Genomic DNA, 21,127 nt, shown 5'->3' with positions numbered 1-21,127 from the left:
TGGATTTACTTGCTCTGTCTTTGTTAATATCATATCATATTGATTGTTTGATCACAATTTTATTAGAATCTTAATGAATTAATGACAAAAAAGTAGCATTGGTTTGTTCGTACCAAATTTGTATCGCACTAGATATCGTGTTTAAACCGTTTTCTCGCATCGATTTAATATCGAAGCCGTACCATACCAAGTACATTACGATTTTAATTTTCAGTATTCAAAGTTGATACCGTATTGAAACCATATCAAATTACCGAAATCCGTACCAATTGACACCCATAAGTAGGGGTGTCAATTCATAGCCCGAACCGTTAAAACCAAACCTCACCGGCCCGTTATAACCCGAACCTTAATGAGCAGTAATTGGGCTGAGTGTTGTAGAGCCCGCACCAACCCGAAACCAAACCGCAACCCGTTATAACCCATTTTGTAATTTTACATTAAATAGTATTTGAATCATATATTACCATTAGATAGTTGGTATAGACAATTGAAAAAACTAAGCATGAATTTAAAGATCAAATAGTTATTTTACTACTTAATATCTAGGTTATTGATTGTATAGAATGGGTGAGTTTTTTTTTTAATGTAAATTGACCAATAGCAACTTTGCTTTCCATATAATTTTCGCTTTTGTTGTAGGATGCTCAATTGTTTCTTCTTGTTATTTTTTTTACACACCATAAACCGTTAATCAACCCTAATCTAAACCGTTAGCCTAAACTATTAGTTAGCCCGAACCCAAATCGCACCAAAACTGAAACCGGTCCGAACTGTCATTTTGTTAATCGGCCGTGTTTGAGTTAGGTGTTTTTCAGCCCGAAACGGTCCCAAACTACACTGTTTACACCCCTACGCATAAAGAAAGTTTTTGAAATGAGAATTATTTTGAAGTGATAATCCAGGGGGGGCTCATAGAATCCCTCAAGGGACATCAAGTTGAGCAAGTTCGAGGTAAAGTCACCTTCAATCGGGTTTGGATCTAAATCTAAAGTATTCATTCTGTAGTCTCTTTTAAAAGAAAATTTAAGTTTAAAGTTTTTTTCCTCTTTCGCTAAAGGTTGTTTTTATTAAGTTAAAAAGAACTAAAGAAAGAAAAATAAAGTACTTTATGATACAAAAGGAAGGATTGTCTTTGATATCAAAGGAACGCTGAGGCTGCCTTGCTACATCTATCTCTAGTAACATTTGTTTTCATTTTTGGCGATCTCTCTTTCATATTTTATCGATATTACGTCGCTGATTTTGCCAAATAATCTGCAATGGATTTTGCTTCATGATAACAATGCAATATTTTCAATTTAATTTCTTTAAGTACCCCTGAATATTTTTCCATCACTGAAGAATTAATAGCTAGGGAATCCACGGATCTGCCTCCGCTTGATTGATGGAAGTGGAACACCCACAAATTGTCAATTCTTAGTTCCAGCCTATTCTAAATCTCTCATTAGTGCTTCAACCCTTGCAAAAATGTTAGTATAAAACCCTAGAAAGTAAGTGTTGTTGCGAGTCTACCTACCCCCTTCATTGTCCAAGTTCCCATGTAAACTACTATCGAGATTCAACTTCCACGCCCACCTGAATAATACTAAACTTCCATTAGATCCCAGTTTCTCCTTGAAATTAGCTTTCAATCCTATCCTATCCTATTTCTATTTGTCATCATAGACTCTTTTGACTCTGGTCAAGCTTTAAAGAATTTTTTTACCATGATAACAACTTATGCGGTTGTGTACATTTCGTCTCCGACTCCACATTCCTTTTTATGCATCAATAATATTGTGCATTTTTTCTTTATGTAAATAAGATTAGAAAACTCTTATCTGCATCTTTTCTTGTCTCAGTTTGATTCAATATATTTCTTTTAGTAACCACTATGATTCAATACAATAGACACAAATGTTGTATTAGATCGAATCTTCTTTATGTTTATTTTATTAACAGAGTAGAAGATTCTATAAAAACAACTTCCGCAGCCTCTCAAATCTTCTAGCATTCCACTCTTCTAGACAAATCAGGTCGAGAGTAATTAAAATAGCTTCCCAGTAATCATTATAAACAAGGAAAAACATAAAAGTTTACATTTTCTGGATTAAATGAAATATAAATCAACGGTGAGAAACAACTGATATATATATATATATCAAAGGCTCATCAAATAACATCCGCTAAAGAAGAATAATTTTTATCATTTTCTGGTAGAAAGAATATTTTTTTATCTGATCTACCGATCTACATTTTTTGCACCAATCCCAATGGTGTAAAAAGCAATGCATCACATTAGAGTTGCATTTCCTCCCATCGCGGGAAAGGTTCTAGGTTTTAGTAAGAAGGCTGTACACGTAACTGACTGTGATGTCGGCATTTTCTTAATTACATCACGTGTTGTATTTACGCAGAGTTGTGGGTCAAGGGTCAATTCTGCTGTTCCTCCGACTCTGATTTTGCTTCAGTAAGCGCGTTGAATTCTTAACGAGAGGCAGTAAACCATCGGATCAAGATCTCAGTTGAGATGTATTTGCTGACAATTTAGCACATTAAATGAAGCCAAATTACTCCACTCACCAACCACAGAATAACCAGAAGCCATGACTCTTGGCTTCCTATATCTCATTTCATACTCTTATCATCATAAACCGGTGTTTGGTTTCGGATAATTGAATTACCAATCAGATAATAACTAGATAAAAATTTACTTCATTAAAATAAAATACTATTCAATATATTTTTTCTTATAAAGGGCTGATAATCCAATTCAAGAACGATAATTTTCACTTGATCCTGATCGCACAGTTTTAGTGGTGTATGCAACCTTGAATCCAATCCGTTTACACGTGAAAAGGAATAACGACCTAGCTGTGGCATGAGCATTTTCTTATTACGTATGGTTCCCGGGTCAGGTCAACTCTGCTGTTATAAACTTAGCTCTCCAGCTTACCACCACGGAATCACCAGAAACCATGGCTCTCCGCTTCCCATTTCTCATATTCTTCGCTATCCTTCTTATCTCCAGTTTCTTCCCGTCAACAGCACAACCACAAAAAGAGAAGCTTTCCTCCTTCAGCGCCTCTTACTCGCCGTGGTCGCCAAGCTTGAACCGAATACTTACATCAAACAATTCAACCTTCGCAGCTGGGTTCCGGCCATTACCCACCAATAATCAAAACCTCTACATCTTTGCAGTTTGGTACCAAAACAGCTCCGATCTAACCATTGTATGGTCACTTAACCACAATTCAACAGTGACCCGTTCTTCCTCTCTGCTCATCTCCTCATCTGGCATTCTTGAACTCAACGACTCTTCAGGGAAGAACTTATGGCAACCCACAGCAGTTGACAACTCTGCTGATGCAGCTCTGGTCCTTACCGAAAGTGGAAACTTGGTTTTTGGTAATTGGAGCAGCTTCAAATATCCAACAGATACGATTCTCCCTAACCAGAGCATAAGCGGGACAGTGTTAGTTTCCAAGAATGGGAATTACATGTTTGTGAACTCCTCGAAATTGGTTTTCAATTCTTCCAGTTACTGGGGTGAACATGTGTTTAACATGTTAACCTCAGATGGGAACATTACAAAGGTTGATGATGCGACTTCATGGCTACCAGCTGATCTGGGTTCTTCATGGTTGCATCGATTGACACTTGACGATGATGGTAACCTCAGGGTTTATAGCCTTGACCCTGTTTTAGGTTCATGGAAGGTGGTTTGGCAAGCGATACAGGAGCTCTGTTCGATCCATGGAAAATGTGGAGAGAACTATGTATGTATGACCAAGAATGGCTCAAATCCCACTTACTGTGTTTGTCCGCCGGGATTCAGAGTGAGCAACAGCACTGCCGGCGAAGTCTGCGAAAGGAGATTTCCATTAAAAGAACGGGATAGCAGATTTCTGAAGCTGGATTTCGTGGATTATGATGATGAGGATAAGGAGAAAACAATACAAGTTTCCAATTTCACTGCTTGTAGATCTGCTTGTATTAACAACTCAACATGCCTTGCTTTTGCATTCAAATTCGATGGTACACTGAGTTGTACACTGGTTGATCGACTCATCTATGGCTATTGGTCGCCTGTGAGCGAGATCTCCATGTTTCTCCGGGTATCAGATAACGAAACTACAGGTGAGATTACAAATTTTGTAAGTATGCAAACCCAGGTAGACACAATCTGCCCTTCTCTAATAAGCCTTCCTTCCCCACCTACGGAATCAAAAACCACAACTACGCATATTGTGATTCTCTCCACTCTCTTTGCAATTGAATTCCTGATTGGGTTCTTCTCATTCTGGGCTTTCCTCAAGAAATACATCAAATACAGAGGCATGGCTAAGGTGGTAAGTCTTGAGCTCTTACACACGGGAGGCCCCAAACGGTTCTGCTTCGCAGAGCTCAAAACAGCCACAAATAATTTCTCCAATGTCATCGGACGCGGTGCGTATGGTGTGGTTTTCAAAGGCGAACTCCCTGATCATCGAATTGTTGCCGTGAAGCGCCTTAAAGATGTTGCCAGCGGCGAGGCTGAGTTCTGGGCTGAGGTTACAATCATAGCTAGAATGCATCACCTTAATTTAGTTCGAATGTGGGGATTTTGTGCAGAGAAGAAACAGAGGATGCTTGTTTATGAATATATCCCAAATGGGTCTCTTGCTCAATTCCTCTTCCGCTCCAACAGCGATGACCCAAGGCCAACGCTTGATTGGAACATGAGATACAGGATTGCTCAAGGTGTAGCCAGGGCCATTGCTTACCTTCACGAAGAGTGTCTTGAATGGGTTCTTCACTGCGACATCAAACCAGAGAATATTCTTCTTGAAGAGGATTTTTGCCCTAAAGTTTCAGATTTTGGGCTTTCCAAGCTGACCAAGAAGGAAGACCATGTGTCCATGTCAAGGATCAGAGGAACAAGAGGGTACTTGGCGCCTGAATGGGTGAAGATGGAACCCATCACAGCTAAAGCTGATGTTTATAGTTATGGAATGGTTTTGTTGGAGATTGTGAGTGGAATCAGAAACAATGAGTTCACCAGATCGTCGGTTGATAGTGAAGAATGGTATTATCCGAGATGGGCATTTGAGAAAGTGTATAAAGAGATGAATGTGGAACATTTATTGGACGATAGGATCAAGAACAGTTATGATAGCAGGGCTCATTTTGAGATGGTGGATCGAATGGTGAAGACTGCGATGTGGTGCGTCCAAGATAAAGCGGAGATGAGACCTTCAATGGGGAAGGTGACCAAGATGCTTGAAGGGACGGTGGAGATCACAGAACCAGCGAAGCCCACCATTTTCTACCTTCGCGATGATTAATAAAGTGAGTTCCTTTGTTTTCCGACCAACTTTGGCCTGCTGTCTTCCTCCTAGCGACCAATGAAATTATATCTAAAATGTTATTCATGAAAATTAGAAAACCTAGGAGGTGAGGGGGTTGTATGGTAAAATTCATGTTCGCAAGCAATGAAATTATATCTAAAATGTTATTCTTGGAAATACAAAAACCTAGGAGGTGAAGGGGTTGTATGGTAAAATTCATGTTTGGTTTCTCTTCCTAGTTGAGAAATTGTTTGCATCCTAAAACATTTATATTGTTTTTGAATACTGAAATCTATGATTACATAAGAAATAGGATATTTGTGTGAAGAAAAAAAAAATACAGAATTTGTATGGTTTGCATGAAGTAGGGATACTTTTGTGAAGGTTAGGTTTGAAATTTAACAATTTTACAGTATAACTAGACTTCCGAACGTTACATTTGAAACTTAATAATTCAATCATTTTCTTTTTTCTACTCTATTTAACCTTTGATTATCTTCTTCTTTTTTTCATTATTGATTTTTCTTTGTATTTATTTTATCATAAATTTTTTTTAAAATATTCCCATATGTTTAGTTAAAATTTTATAAAATAATAAAACAAATCCAACAAAAGTTACTTAGTTGGATAATTTATATGATAGGATTGATAAGGAAAGAATAAATAAGCTTAAACTAGTTCGGTTTGAGCCCAGTCCGACCAGATTGGAATCAAACCAGTTCGGATCAAGTTAGACCGACCATGTCAAGGTCGGTCGAATAAGTACAAAGGCTGAATAACAAGGTAAATTTGAATAAGACTTTAGCCAAAGAAACAGTATTCAGTCAAGATTCAACTACTCGTGTTTGAGTAGGACTCAATGACTAAGATTCAGATCGCAACCTAACTAAGGTTTGAGTCCCACTCAAACTCATACTTAGAAAAGCTATAAAAAGGTATGAGAACACAAGAGAAATGTATGCTGAATGGAACTATCACTATTCGAAATCTTATTGTTCATTACTTTCTTGCCTTCCTTAGTCGGATCCCTAACTAGATCGTCGGAGGTGAAAACTCGACCTCCCCGGCCAAACAGGATTGTGTAGCAAGAATGAGCTCAACCGTGGAGGTCGAGTTTTCACCTCCGACGATCTAGTTAGGGATCCGACTAAGGAAGGCAAGAAAGTAATGAACACTAAGATTTCGAATAGTGATAGTTCTATTCAGCCGTACCTTTCTCTTGTGTTCTCATACCTTTTTATAGCTTTTCTAAGTATGAGTTTGAGTGGGACTCAAACTTAGTTAGGTTGCGATCTAAATCTTAGTCATTGAGTCCTAATCAAACATGAGTAGTTGAGTCTTGACTGAATACTATTTCTTTGACTAGAGTCTTATTCAGATTTACCTTGTTATTCAGCCTTTGTACTTATTCGACCGACCTTGATATGGTCGGTCTAACTTGATCTGAACTGGTCGGACTAGGCTCAAACCGAACTGGTTTGATTCCGATCTGGTCAGACTGGGCTCAAACCGAACTAGTTTAAGCTTATTTATACTTTCCTTATCATTACCCATGTGGCAGCCAAGTATTTTCCATCTTTTCCTTTTATTTGGTTTGATAGTTATCACTAGATTCACTACATGAGAAGGCTAATCTATAATTTAAGTCCCTAGCCCCTCTCTATTTTGGTTTCATGAACCATAGCGTTATACTTTGGCTTGACTGAATCTGAACTGACGCCAAACCCTAGGGAAATCTTGGTCACCTTTAACACGAAAATCTCGAAACTTTTTTCTTTTAACGAAAAATAAAACTTCATTAAGGTTAGATTTTGCAAATGCATAAGTCTATTACCATTATATTTTTTTTTTGGTATGAAGTCTATTACCCTTATATTTCTCCATAAATTGAGTCTTTCTAGGAGGATTTGCTTGCAAACTGCTTAACCGCTAAGTAGGGTGGGGATTTAAAAGTACAAAATGTATTGTCTCTAGTCTTAGTAGTTAGTACTAATATCTAAAGGCTTTGGCCTTTGATCTTAGATTTAACGACCATGATCAGTTTGGTTCTAACTTCTAACAGTAGATTGAGTATCTCTCCATTGTGCACCATATTTTTTCAATATGTTAATTTGTTAGATACACCAAATATATACCAAAAGTCATTCATTTGTTAGATACAGTCGCTTCAACTTATAGATTTTTTTCGAAAAATCATAATCAGAATCCTTCAGTACCATGGCTTGTCTTATGGCACCTCCCACTGCCCCCCAAAGTCATTCATTTTGTTTGGAAACTACTGCATGGTAAGCTCCCTACACCCGCTCTTTTATCTGAAAGAGGGTGTAGAATCAGTGATATTTGCTCACTCTGTTCACAAGAAAGAGCCACCACTAATCATATCTTTCTTCATTGTCACTTTGCCAAACAGGTATGGTCAAACCTCAGAATTTGTTGGTGTTATCGATCCACAAATCTTATAGATCAGATTTCTCATTGATTAAATTCAGCAAGAAGAAACAGTTCAGCATTGGAGGAACTCATACAACACTTACTTATGCTATGGCACATTTTGTTAGCTTTCAATAATGCTGTCTACTCTAGACCAGTGAGTGATCCATATCATATATGGAGATCTGCTCGATCAACAGCTGCAGAGCATCTAGCCCTTCATCAGCATAGCAGATCAGGAAAAGAGTTCAAAAGCATTAAATGGAGGGCACCTCCTTTGCATTTCATCAAAATCAATGTTGATGGATCTGCAATCAGCAAGGGTTCCAACAACTTCCAGACTGGATTTGGTGGTATTGCTCGTGATCACTTGGGTCACACTCTCTTCACCTTCTACTGTAAAGGAGGAAACTCACAAGCAATTCAAATGGAAGCTGCTGCAATTCGAGAAGGACTGAAGCTAGCTATCTCCCTCAATCTAAAGAAAGTAATTATTGAAAGTGACAATGAAGCAGTTGTTAGTATGATTAACAACAAGTCAGAGACTCCACCTTGGAAGATCAGTCATTACATACATGATATCTTCAGTCTTTCCTCTCTGTTTGATGTTTTAATTGTAAATCATACTCATAGAGAAGGCAACTCTGTAGCTTATAGATTAGCTTCTTATGCTGCTGTTTCTCAGGCTTCTTCTTTTTCTTTCTCTCCCCCACCTTTTGTTCTTTGGCTTTTGCATTTTGATGTAATTGGTACTTTGTATCCCAGGGGCTTTTCTTTTAATTGAATTCAGCTCTTCACCAAAAAAAAAAAAAAAAAAAAAAACCAAAATTTAAGCATCCAGTGAAACCTTCAAGAGCAGTATTGGAGTCCATACTTCCTGTAGCTAAGAATTTGAATTCTCCACTCTCAAAAGAGTAAAAATTTCAAACTTGCAACTAACTCTTTGTGCCCTGTTAGTGACCTTATTTTTTCCTCTTTTTTTAACCATTTTGTAATTAAAAAAAGAATTTAATAGAATCTTTGTAACAATGTTAAACTATTTTTTTGTTAGTGTCTGAGGTTCATCCGAGCCAGCTTGTGTGCACCTCGATTACGTACTCAGAAGGAGCTTTGTCGTTCACAAGAGTCGACCCATGACTTCTCCACTGAGAAGTATGGATCTTACCACTCTACCAACCGTGCATTGACGATGTTAAACTGTTAAAGTGCCGGTGGTGAACTTCCTCTTGATTGCCACTTGCCACTTGTATCTCCACTCAAAGTTAATGCAATAGTTATCTTTATTGTTTTTGATGCGTCCAAAATCTACTCAGCCCTTAGATCTCCTGAGAATGACCTGCAAAAACGAACGTCAGATGTGGCCCGACCGCTGGGATCGGGAGTCCACCTCCGAAGGCTAAGTCAGTTGATGAACTTAATCACAAACGGCTCTGCTAGAGCACAAAGCTAAGGAATGAATAAAGAGAACACGATTCAGATTGTAATCGTGTGTCCTCCCCTACCTTGTGAGTAGGTAATGTCTTATATAGAGTGTACCTCCGAATCTCCTTCGTTGGATGTATTTGAGCCTTCTTCGGATAGTCGTTGGATCTTAACAAATAGATCCGTTGAGTGATAGATCTCTACTAGGTTGGACTAGTAGATGACTCATTTGATAATACGATCGTTATATGGTAGTTATCCATATAATAGCGATGAGTGACATCCGCCAAATACTGCTAGCCGTCTTTAGGTTGATTAGCCTATTCCGATCGTATCGGATTAGAGCGTGCTTGTGACTGAGTTAGTTTTCTTCCTCAGCAAGCTATCTCCTGGACCCGGCTCACTCGAAAGCGAGTCGATTCTTTTCGTCCCGACCGGGGTTGAGGGTCAAACCAAGATTGAACCAGGTTCGGTTATATTTTCTCCATATCATGAGCACCCCAAACCAAGCGTTCGGTCGATCCCGAGGGCTTGGTTTTTAATTGGGTTCTTCGTCGAACAATAGTTTTGCATAATCCCCAACCCATTAAGTGTCATATCACATTTAATGCGGCTGTGTCGCTTTTTCCTCGAGCATTGTGAGTATCCTCACTCTTTGTGGGGGTGATGCCACGCGTCCTTTGTAGCCGAAACTATCGTTGCTCACGAAATCAAAATGACGGTTTCTGAACGCCTGTTTTTGATTCGTGAGTTCAAACTTTCGAACCGTCTCCAAATCTCGATCGTTGATGTTGAGTCCATCTCGATCGTACACATCCTCGAACACTCGTGCAAGTGCTTAAAAGTGGTTCGTTGTCTTCGTAGGTTTCATTCTCTTTGTCTGGAATTTTGAAACCTCGTCGTCTTCTTCGCGCCCTTACGATCTTCTCGCTCTCGAGCTTTCTGCCTCGGTGATTCGGAAGAAGTCATCGACTCTTTTGCAAAGTTTACTTTCGTCTCTAGGTTTCTTCTTTCTTTAGAAACCACCATCAAACTTTTTAGTAATGGAGGGCGGTAGGGTTTTTTCAGAAATTCCTCCTGAACTTAACGCCAGTAAGGGCGATACTGGTGATGAGGCTTTTGCCAGTCCCCTTTGAGCAGTCGGATAGCAACAAGAAAACCCTAATGCTCTCTTGGCGTGACTTCGCAGAAGTTAGCCAACTAAGAAAAGCAAAAGAAAATGCTGGGGCTTCTTCTACCCTTCCTGAGTCTGGACCATCCAAGACTCCGAAGGTGACTGCCAAATCCTCTGGGCAGTCCAAACAACCTACCAGGTCCGTTGATGGACCTGGTTCTGTTGCTTCCTCCTTTACTGAGGAAAACCTTCCTTTAGCCGTCCAACACTACGACTTTCCTTCTTCGTACCAACTTAGGGTTCCCACTCCTAATGAGAGGGTTGATTCGATCCGTCCTGGTGGATTTTCCCTGTACATAGATACTCTGGAGAGTGGGGTTCGCTTTCCCTTCTCCAATACTTTGTTTTCTGCTACTTTGAATCATTGGGACATTTGTCCCATAATGCTTCTTCCCAATAGCTGGCGTCTCATCGTCGGCTTCGGGTTTATGTTTTGAGCTTAGTATCATACCTTCTCTTCCTCTTTTTGTACATTTTCATGTTCTTTCTCTTTCCCATCCTCCTGGCTGGGTTGTGCTTTCCAAGCGCAACAAAGTTGAGCTTGACTGGTCAGGCAGCATTCTTGCCAGAGGAACTTGCCCTTCCAATCACAAAGGGTGGCGCAAGCGGTATTTTTTCTGCCGAGCGCCTCAATCAGATCTTAATTTCCCGACCACCTGGAAACTGTATACTTCATATTCTGAGGGCAACCGGGTCCCTCAACCATCCAAAGAAGATAGAGCTGTTGTTAGGAAGATCAAGTCAATTCCATGGTATCAAGAGATACATGGGCTTGAGATGGAATACAACTCCATTCTCCAATACTGGGGGTTGGCTCAACGTGAGCTTTCTAACTACCACGTTTCACTTTCTTGAATGTACTGCGAATTTTTTCAACTTTCTGACTTTCGTCTTTCTTTGTTGTGCCTCCAAGAATGAACCCAGACAGCCTTCGGGTGAAGGCTGGCAATGTAACAACCCCAGTATTTCTAACCCGAGATCCGTATTGCAAGTCCGAGAACCCGAAGGTCTAGTTGGGTAAGCTTGTGGAGTGTCCGGATAGAAGTCCATGATACATACCCTGAACCCATGGATCTGGATCCCCTGTCTGAAGAGCCTGCCTTGATTGGTAGTTGGTCTTCTGGAAGGCAAGTGATGTCTAGAGATGTCCGGAATGAAGGTAAGATCTCCCCCATCTCTTGTTTAGGGCTAGGTTGTACTTGGATATCAACCCCCTAGCAAAAGCACCCTTGTATAGCAAAATACATGGGGGCGGTTGCTAGTGGCGGTCGATCAAACCAAGCGACCGCCTGGAGCGACCGCCCGGTCTGTTTTCGGGGTTTTGCCCTATTTTGCCCTATTTTGCCCCCTGACTTCTATAAAAGGTAACCCTCGTCCAATTTACGAATATTTTATTCATGGTTACCGTTTTTAGAGGTTAAACGGCTGCAGAGAAGTGCCGAAAGCAGATCTGAAGTGCTGGCAGTGATCTGGAGATCAATCCTTCCCTGTTTCTGGTATTCTGAAGTGAGGTAATGGATTCACCCTTCATCCTTTATCTCCTTTGTCTTTCAATTTCGTGTTAACCCATCCCCTCATCATGGTGGTTACCCTTTTGATCGATTGTAACTCTCTTTCCAATCTTCTTGAGGTGAGTCATCCAAAAACGAAACTCTGCTTTCGTGAAAAGGATAATCCAATCAAGGGGAGAGTTCTGGGTAATCTATCGATGGTAATTGTTAGGTTTCCTTTCACCCATTGGCTATAGGAGTGTTAGATTCGAGATTTAGGCCATGATCACTCGTAATCCGAATTGAAAACGGATGATCAGAAGCCTGAGTTTTGGATTGAAACTCTCTGTTTTTGGGGCGGTCACTAGTGGCGGTCACTGAACCTAAGTGACCGGCCCAAGCGACCGGCTGGTAAAATGATGACCAAATGACTTTTGGTTTTGATCCACTTTGATTCAATTAACTTATACATTATTGTAACCCCGTGTTTAGGTATTCTCTGTTTGAAAAGAAAGTCTTGTAATAGTTTACGGATTCCGTTTCCTGGACGATTTACTTATATCTGAGATAAGGACATTCAATCCTATCTTTATGAATAGACTTAAACATGCTAGTCCAGTGTCTGTTAGCATTAGTCTTTCATTATATATGCTTCTGTAGTCATGTATTACATACTGATCTTGTTATATTACTGCTATTTATCTTGTTTACATATATACTTTGTTGGTTATGAATGTGATATATTGATGATGCATAGTATGAGATTCTGATGGATGAGGTATTCCTTTGGGATATCTTAGCTTGGGATATCAGAAGGTTGTGGAATGGGACACATGCCTCGCTGATGTCTCCAAAGCACTTGTCATGACTATTGGATGACATTCTTAGGTAGAGTCTAGAATTGCATGGCTAGGAACCCCACATGCTACTACCCTTTCGGTAGGGGGATTGAAACCAGATGACCCGTGATGACAGTGATGTGACGTTGGTCCACTGTTAGTCATATAAATGGTAAGGTTGCATATGTTAGGGTTGGGCTCATGGACGTCCAAGGAACGGACCGGGAGTCGTGAAGAGTCATGAGAGCTTCCGCCCCAATAATATGTGGATGACCATAGGGTTAAGGAGCGGAGTCCAATAGCGGTAGCTAGTCTGTGACGATTCTCATTCCTAGGTTGCAAAGGATACTGAACCGAGTTGGTTGGTGCCATAGGGGATGTATCTGGACTTCATGTAGACATGTTACCAGTATGACCTTGCATTGGATTAGAAACCCCGACATGCGCCAATACTCATTACCAATGGTCGTGGTGAGAGAGAGTGTTGACTTAACCCTAGCCATGGTTTGAGAGCCAGGTGTGGACTTTCCATTTTGCCCAGGATCCCTAGAGAGGTAACCAGTCCTTGCCAGATCAGAGTGACTAGACTTACCCAGAGGAGGGCTGGTGTATATCTTAAAGCATGTCAGCTATTAGAGACTTGCATAGTTAGAATCTTAGAATCATTCATACTTTGCACTCATTCATATCATTTATGCATTTATGCTTTGTTGGATAATTGATGGGAATTGTAATTGTTCTTACTGAGTTCTCCAGAACTCACTCCTTTATTTTGTATATGTTTATTAGCCTGCACAGATGGAGGAATTATGCCAGAAGATGGACTGGTTTCCTATGAAGGAACCTTCCCGTATGAAGAGGATGTGGCACCGACAGTGGGAAATGGAGATAGCTTGTGCGGGAGCTCATGTGAGTGCATGGAGTGCGCTTATCACACCTATTGATGGACAGAGACGGAAAGTGGTTAGACAGTTCGCTCAGCGAATGGAGAAGAACTAGAGAACACCCTTTCTAGAGATTCATGAAAAACATTATTTAGCCTTAGAAAAGGAAACTGGAAAGAAAATAATATAACTCTTTTGATTGCTTCCGCTGAACTCGTATTCATTTTATTTCATTTATTGAACATTTATTGGTCTTGATTGTCGATATTTGTATTTATTATTGTTGATAGACTAAAACCGTGGATCCTGTGACGAATCACTCCCACGAGTTGTCGGGCGGGTAACCGAGACCGGCGGGTGGGGTGTGACAGCCAAGGCCGTTGTGACTACAGAGCAACGGTCTCCTCGAGCATTGACTGCAGAACAGGTAGCCTCCGTGCCGCCTCCAGACCCTTCTTACAAGGGTATTAGGAACCTGAAGCCAGTGGTTGAGGCTTCGGGGAGAGGTTGAGATCCCCTCTCCCATCCAAACCAAAAGGAAGCACGACTCAGTCGATGCTTCTGCCCCGAAGAAATCCAAGAAGAATAAAGATTCTGAGGAGATCTTTGTCCCGTAGTGGTCTTTGACACAGACAGACCTAGTCACGCAAGATCCCAAGAAAGCTGCCGAGTGGAGCTCTATCGGCCTTATGCCTGCCAACCGTCAAGCCTTTGAAACCCTGCAAGATGACGTTCTCATTCGTCTTTCCACAAGGTATTACTTTTCTTGAGCTTTTACTACTTGCTTTGTAATCTCTTCTGGGATTTTCTGATAATCCTCCTGCCTTTCTAGGAATGCTGTGTTGAGCTTCTATCAACACATGGACGCATTGAGCCGAGTTGGCCATAGCGGCTCCTTGCTGCAGACCTGCGAAGAGAATTTGGCGAAGGCCAATTCTGAGGTGGATTGGCTGAAGAAAGCAGCCGAAGAGTCACAAGAGAAGAATGAGGAGGCCATAAGTTCTTTGAGAAAAGAACTTTACCTGTCGGTCAGTCGTGCTGTTGCTGCCGAAAGTGAGGCCAAGAAGCAGAAAAATGCTGCTACCGCGTTCAGCGAAAGCCTCGAGTTTCAGGCTTAAGATAACGAACGCCTTGAAGAAGATGACAGTTCCCAGCAAGCCCGAACATCTTTCACAAGATCTTCGGAGGGACTGCATTCGGAAATATCTAAACAGCTTTCCTTTCAACGACCTGTTGGGCTCCTTCAACCTTCAAGCTTATCGAGAGGGGCAGAATGATGTCTGAAGAAAGCTTCTTGAATCTAATCCTTCCTTTGACACAACTCCCTTTCAGGAGGTGTGTCACAAGGAAATCTTTGAGAAGCTTAAGCTGCCTTTCCCTGACTGGGTTTTGGAAGAAGAGGATCCTTATCCAGCAGATCCAGACATCGAGAAGTATCTTGCTGACTCGCCGCCTCTTCCCGAAGAACCTCAAAAGCCTTAATTGAAGATATCATTCGGGACATCAGAAAGATGCGTTCGGGAGAGATGCATTTGGTTAATATGATTCTTCCGAACCTTTTGTGACACTTGAACTTTTATCTTCCAACTGCTTCCTTCTTTATAACAAAGCCCAAACATTTCCTTGTATTCATGTACAAGTTGCTCTTCCCAAAATACTCTATTATTTAATACTAGTGCGACAGTTGGTATTTGGCAGTATCCTCGTATCAGGTGCACATTTTTCCACATGGAAACCTAGGTCAACCTTCAAGTTTCGAATTTGAAGTGCCGTTATCCCCTGATCGATGATCCTGCATTTTTCGGAATTCGAAGCGTCTCTTCCATCCTGTCCCTTGATTAACTTGGGCTTTCAATCGCCGCATCACTCCTTGAGGCTATTTAAGTTCCTCAAGGGTGCTTCATCCTTGTCTTGCTATCTGCAAGTTATTCTTGTCTATCAAATTTGCAAAGTAATATTTTGTCTTCCTTTGTTGTCTATGTTCTCTTATCTTTCAACAATATCTTCGATTAGAACCTGAACAAGTAAGCCTTCTGCTTTGTCATTTAGTTTTATAACAAACTTCTCCTTCTCCCTAAGTAATCTCCACAGTATTCATACTTGGGGTTTACTCATTTATGAAAGTTCCCTGATGGGTGTTCGTTACTTCATCTGTTCGACAGAAATCCAGGGTTTTCCCTTTTCTGCTATAATTTGTTGGATTCTCGTACCGATGTTGTTTGCTTTTCATTTGTAGTGCCTCCATGAATTAACATGGATAATATTAGGGAAAAATCTTGCAAGAAGACTACTCCAGTATTGACGAAGGTTGTTCCCCTTGAGGTGACTGCCGTTGGCGAATCTTCTAAACATGGGGAGATTGCTGTTGGTGAATCTTCAGATCAGATTCCCACAGCTTCTACTAATGCTTCTCCCACGCATCCTCTGCCTAGAGAGACCGTTCAGTCTTCTAAGGAGGATGTGGCTCCCTCCATCGTTGCTCACACTGTTGAAACCCCTGCTGACACTACGCTGGAGTCCTTTTCCATGATGAAGACCCTTCGGGCCTCTGAGGAAGATGTGGTCCCCACAGCTGTAGTTCGGATTTCCAACTCTAGTGCTTGTTTGGCATCCTCCTCCACTCCTTCCATGGAGACGGAGGATTTTGCCACTAGGAAGCGCCCTCGGTTGGCCGATGACATGTTCCATCCTTCTTGGTCGTTGAAAAGGTCTGACTTGGTGACAGGAGATTTTGACAAGGCACTAGAATGGTGCACTGCTGTTTAGATGCCTGCCGAGAGCAGAACCCTTTCTACGGTCCCAGATAGGGAACTTATGAAATCACTGGTTATCACATCCCCCCAGCCAGTACCCTAACTGGCATACCCAGGAGTGTGATCCACAGCCCCGAAGATCAAGTATCGAGGAAATCATCCTCCCACATATACAATAACATAATCATAAACAAGAAATAATCAAGGTTTAAATATTATAAACAAAAGATTTAAAATCAAGAAATGAATAATTAATAAAATTAGAGTGCGGAAAAATGATACCAGATATCCGAAGATATCAAAAGAAGTAGAGAGAGGCGGAAACTCACTCCACATATACAGCGGAACGTAGTATGTAAGTCTAAAAGGAATAACAACTGAAACAAAAGAGAATAAGAAAGACAAACTAAACTTAAGAGTTTTCTATCCTATAGATGACATCTTCAAAATAGTGGACTTCATCAATCCAACAGAAATGTTCCAATTCCACGTTGTCTCTAATCGTAGTATGAAATGTGATCGCTTGCGGGATCATCAGAGTAATCTTGATTGTCGCCAACACCTTGCGTGTAGTACGCTTCATCGGCTTACGCTTCATTGTACTGTCCTTCATAGTAGTCAGTACCTGTAGAATAATCTAACAAAAGATTGTACAAAAAGGAATGAGTTTCGAAAGAAACTCAAGTAAGGCGAGCAGTTAACTTATAACAGCATAAATAACATATAGCAAATCATAACAAGATGCAATGCAGTATGAAACAGATAATGTATGTATGCATCTAAACTCTATGTATGCTGGTCTCTATTGGCAGACATGCTTTAAGTCATAACACCATACTTCTTTGGGAAGGTCTCAGTTCACTCGGCTCCAGTTGGTAGTGGGTCCTTCATCCCTCGGGACATTCCATGGCTGGGGTTAAGTCACTGCTCTCTCACATCACCATTGGTCTAAGTACTGGCGCATGTCAAGGTAAAGCCTAGCCCAATGCAAGTCATCTACTCGAGTTATCTCAACTCAAATCCAGATACGTCCATTCCTCCCCCTCTCGAGATCCTTTCCGGTATCCTTCACACTAGAGTCAGCGTATCCGACCCTCTCGAATACGGACTCATCAACCCTATTGGTTATCCACATATGGTAAACAGGAAGCTCTCATGTCCTCTCATGGATATAACTCACCGGTCTCGAGCGCCCATGAGCCCAAGTCTAGCCATATGCAACCCTCCAATAAATGGCCCCCACAATATGATTCCTGTCCTCTCACGGGTTGGTTACCGGTCTTGAGCGCCCGTGAATCACACTGCTACCACGGGTCGTTCGGTCTCAATACCCTTCCGATTTGGGTCTGATATAACGGGGACATCCTAGCCAAACACTGCTAGACAGCCCTAGGTATGACAACCAATGATTTGGGAAAGCGTCAATGGGCATCTTTGGAGAACATCCCATACTATTCCCTTCGATGTCCAAGGACAGAAGCGTCAAAAGGACACTTCCCAATCCCAAACCATACTTAATCAAACACATTCTCAGATCAGTCATGACATACACAACCAACAATTCATCATATAAAAGAGAATGTAAAAATATAATCCGATCAAGCAGTAATAAACATCTCATATAAGCTTGAATAATGAAAAAGAATACATAAACAAGTGCTACTGTACTTACAGTAGTATATCAGAAGTATAAAGTACAAGAACAGTAACCAAACTCATAGTTTCATAAAGTAGAAACCAGAGAGTATGCGATCTATGTTATTATGAAAAAACTGTCCTTACCTTGATTATCGCCGAAGATAATCCAAAGATCAAAGAGAGCAACTCCAAACTTAGCAAATAAACTCCTAACAATCATAGATACAACATTAGGAAAGATACCTAAAATATCAAAGAGCAAACAAATCAAATCAGGTGAAAAACGAAGCTACTGACATCATTGGTCGAGTGCTTGGTAGACTGGCCCAGTTGACCAAGCGAGTCAGTACAGAATTGCTGAAACTGATTTGGTCATAACTTCTTCGTTTGAAGTCAGATTGATCCGAAATTTGAAGGGGAACTTCCTATAATGTATTAGAATCATATGGGAAGGTAAATTCATCAAGTCATGGTCAAAATATGGGTTCTTGATTTGACCCAAGAAATTAGGGTTTCAACCTTTATGGTTTCCATAAAAAGGTTATGATCACGGAATGAAAGGGAATGATTGCTATCAAGAAAATAACAAGAAATCATAGAAAATCTAGTTTAGATTAATAGAAACATTACCCATGAGGTTTCCCTCGCATGGGAGGTTACCAAAGGTTTCCAGAATCAAACAAGGGTTAGGGTTTCAAGAAATTTATTCGGCTAGGTTTAAGATCATGACGATGATCATAGATCTCAAAGAAACGAAGGAGATCACGGAATAGATGGTTGCAAGTATGCAGCATCTTCTTCCTAATCTCAATCAAGAACAAGATCGAAGAAAAGAAATTCGTAATGTCGAAGTGATTACTAACCTTGAATTGGCAGATCGGGAGATGAGAGGCTTCGGATCTGCAGAGGAGCCGTTCGAATCACCAGAGAGAGTTTCAGAGAGGTCTTCTCACGTTCAAAAAGTGTTTAGGAGGCAGCCGTAACAAAGAAACACGAAGTAGGGTTTAAATATAAGTGAAAAACCCTAAAATTGGATTTTCTCGGATTTGTCAATCCTTTGGTCGAGTGCTTGGTCAACTGGTCCAGTCGACCAAGGCAGACAGTAAGGTTCAAACAGGGAATTGGAGGATCAAATGGGCTCTAAACCTTATGGGCTTTTGCACACATATCAAGTGACATATCTAGTGTGTAGAAATACCTTCAAACCAAGTCAGATAATACTCCAAGTCCTTCAACTAATCTCATCTTTAGACAGGTGCAGCTTCCTTTCCAAATCTGCACAGACTTCCAAGTATGGAACTCCATCATCAACATCCATGGGTTCAGAGTCAAACACCATGTCTTCTACTAAGATGGCCCATAGTTGGCTTCTTCCTTTACTCCGGGTCTTCGGACCTAAAAACAACCGGGTTACCGGGTCAAGGTCAGGGTTAGGTTAGGGCTAGGTTTCACACTGGTGATGTAAGTTTTTCTTCATTACCTTTCGTTCTGAAGATTTTTCTTTTGATCTTGACTAACCCTTAGGTTGTTGCAGGAGTCTCACTAGTAACTTCCACAACCAAGTGGAAGCAGCCTTTAGACTCAGTATACTGAGTGATGAAGTTTCCAGGCTTCAGGAAGAATCCAAAGCCAAAGATGCTGAGATTGCTCGTCTTGGAAATTAAGCTTGGGAGATTGCCTTAGAGAAGAATTCCGAGAACGAGCGTCTTCGTTCGGATTTGGATGATGGCAGGGAGAAGATCCGACAGCTGGAGCGGGAAGTAGGAAAGCTTTCAGCAGGGGCGAAAGGGTCTGGAGATGAGTCAACGTCCCACCGCACCAATTGTCATCCTAAACTGTTTGCAAAGCTGGGACTTCTTCTTCCTGTCTGGGCCAAGGATGCAACGGACCTTCCACCTCCAGATCCGGATATAATGCATCATCTTGATGACTCTCCTCCTCTTAAAGGATTCAGTTATAAAGAGCTTGCCTTGAATGATGGTTTGGTGAAAGATCAGGCTTCTTCTGGAAAAGCTAGATAAAGAGTATGGAATTGCAAAGGATTTTGTATTTAGAGAATGCTTTGCAATCCACGAGGGAGATAAAAAAAAATGATAACATATGTTTTCCCCGACTCTGTTCTTCTTCTTCTTCTTGAATCTGTGTTGCTTCTTGACTCTGTGTTACTTCTGACAAAGATGCTTCGATCTTGTTTTAATTCTTGATGATCACCGATGATGGCTTTCCTTTTTGACCGAACAAAGATTGTATCTCAACACTTGTTATCTCACATGTATATTTGATGTAAAGGTTGGCCCCTTCTAGTCGTTTAAAGGAATAAAGAATTAACTTCATCTTTGAACATTGTCAGTCACTTGAGTCTTTGTTGCAGTAGGTCTTAGTTGTTTCAAAACAATGCCTTTACTTAGAGATTTCCGTAGAAATTCAATAAGTTTGAGAAGGAACTCACTCGGGTTTTAAACCGATGCCTTGTAGAAGGTCCCACACGGGTTTTAAACCGATGCCTTTACTTAAGAATTTCCGGAGAAATTCAATAAGTTTGAGAAGGAACTCACTTGGGTTTTAAACCGATGCCTTGTAGAAGGTCCCACACGGGTTTTAAACCGATGCCTTTACTTAAGAATTTCCGGAGAAATTCAATAAGTTTGAGAAGGAACTCACTCGGGTTTTAAACCTATGTTTGTAGAAGGTCCCACACGGGTTTTAAACCGATGCCCTAGAGACTAGCATTCATAGAGTTAGACTCATATTTGCATCATATGTTCCATATCGCATTGCATTATAATATGTTCTGAATGTGTATGATTTCTAATTATGGAATAACTTCCTTGCTGTGAGTTCTTCGAACTCATTCCTTTTATGCAAATGTTTTTAGATTATCTTACAGGTACCGAGGACTACGATGGCACCTCCCTTGAGGCAGACTATGATTCCACATACTACCCTCTGGGTAGTGGCGTCGGCGAGGATCCGTATATTGGAGCCGAGGAGGATTACCATCCGCACCAGGGTTAGCCCCACAGTTGTGCGGGAGCGGCAGCGTTGGGTTTACTTCATCCGTACTGTTGAGGAGATTACTATTAGTATAGAAGAAACCCTAGCGTAGTGCCCCATTTCCCCGGTGTGTTTATGGAGTATAAGGGCCTGTAATTAACATGTATTTGGATTCTTCTGGTGATACCTGG

General features: G+C 40.9%; 2 protein-coding genes across 3 annotated transcripts; both read left to right on the top strand.

Annotated features, from left to right (window-relative positions):
• The first annotated feature begins 2,899 nt into the window (after window positions 1–2,899).
• On the top strand, window positions 2,900–20,919 carry LOC149010877 (G-type lectin S-receptor-like serine/threonine-protein kinase At5g24080). 2 transcript variants are annotated; one of them, XM_089164191.1, is made up of 2 exons: window positions 2,900–5,313; window positions 20,818–20,919. In XM_089164191.1, the coding sequence occupies exon 1, from the start codon at window positions 2,961–2,963 to the stop codon at window positions 5,307–5,309; it is 2,349 nt and encodes a 782-aa protein (XP_089020317.1). In that variant the 5' UTR covers window positions 2,900–2,960; the 3' UTR covers window positions 5,310–5,313; window positions 20,818–20,919. The 2 variants fall into 2 exon arrangements, with proteins under 2 accessions (XP_089020317.1, XP_089020316.1); XM_089164190.1 differs by lacking the exon at window positions 20,818–20,919 and adding an exon at window positions 7,723–8,527.
• On the top strand, window positions 7,595–8,526 carry LOC149010878 (uncharacterized). Its single transcript, XM_089162494.1, has 2 exons — window positions 7,595–7,722; window positions 7,896–8,526. The coding sequence occupies exons 1-2, from the start codon at window positions 7,595–7,597 to the stop codon at window positions 8,524–8,526; spliced, it is 759 nt and encodes a 252-aa protein (XP_089018620.1).
• Window positions 20,920–21,127: the final 208 nt, after the last annotated feature.

This window comes from Hakea prostrata, chromosome 7 (genome assembly GCF_041222555.1).
Source record: "Hakea prostrata isolate BN-2017 chromosome 7, UWA_Hpros_2, whole genome shotgun sequence".
Lineage (NCBI taxonomy): Eukaryota > Viridiplantae > Streptophyta > Magnoliopsida > Proteales > Proteaceae > Hakea > Hakea prostrata.
The sequence above is the reverse complement of the archived record's forward strand: the minus strand, read 5'-3'. Positions and strand labels throughout refer to the sequence as shown.

Excerpts from the sequence above, each read along its gene's own strand:
- LOC149010877 (XM_089164191.1), top strand. The coding sequence starts at position 2,961 with ATGGCTCTCCGCTTCCCATTTCTCATATTCTTCGCTATCCTTCTTATC.
- LOC149010878 (XM_089162494.1), top strand. The coding sequence starts at position 7,595 with ATGGTAAGCTCCCTACACCCGCTCTTTTATCTGAAAGAGGGTGTAGAA. Across the intron at positions 7,723-7,895 it reads ATTGTCACTTTGCCAAACAG|ACCAGTGAGTGATCCATATC; the intron begins GTATGGTCAAAC and ends TGTCTACTCTAG.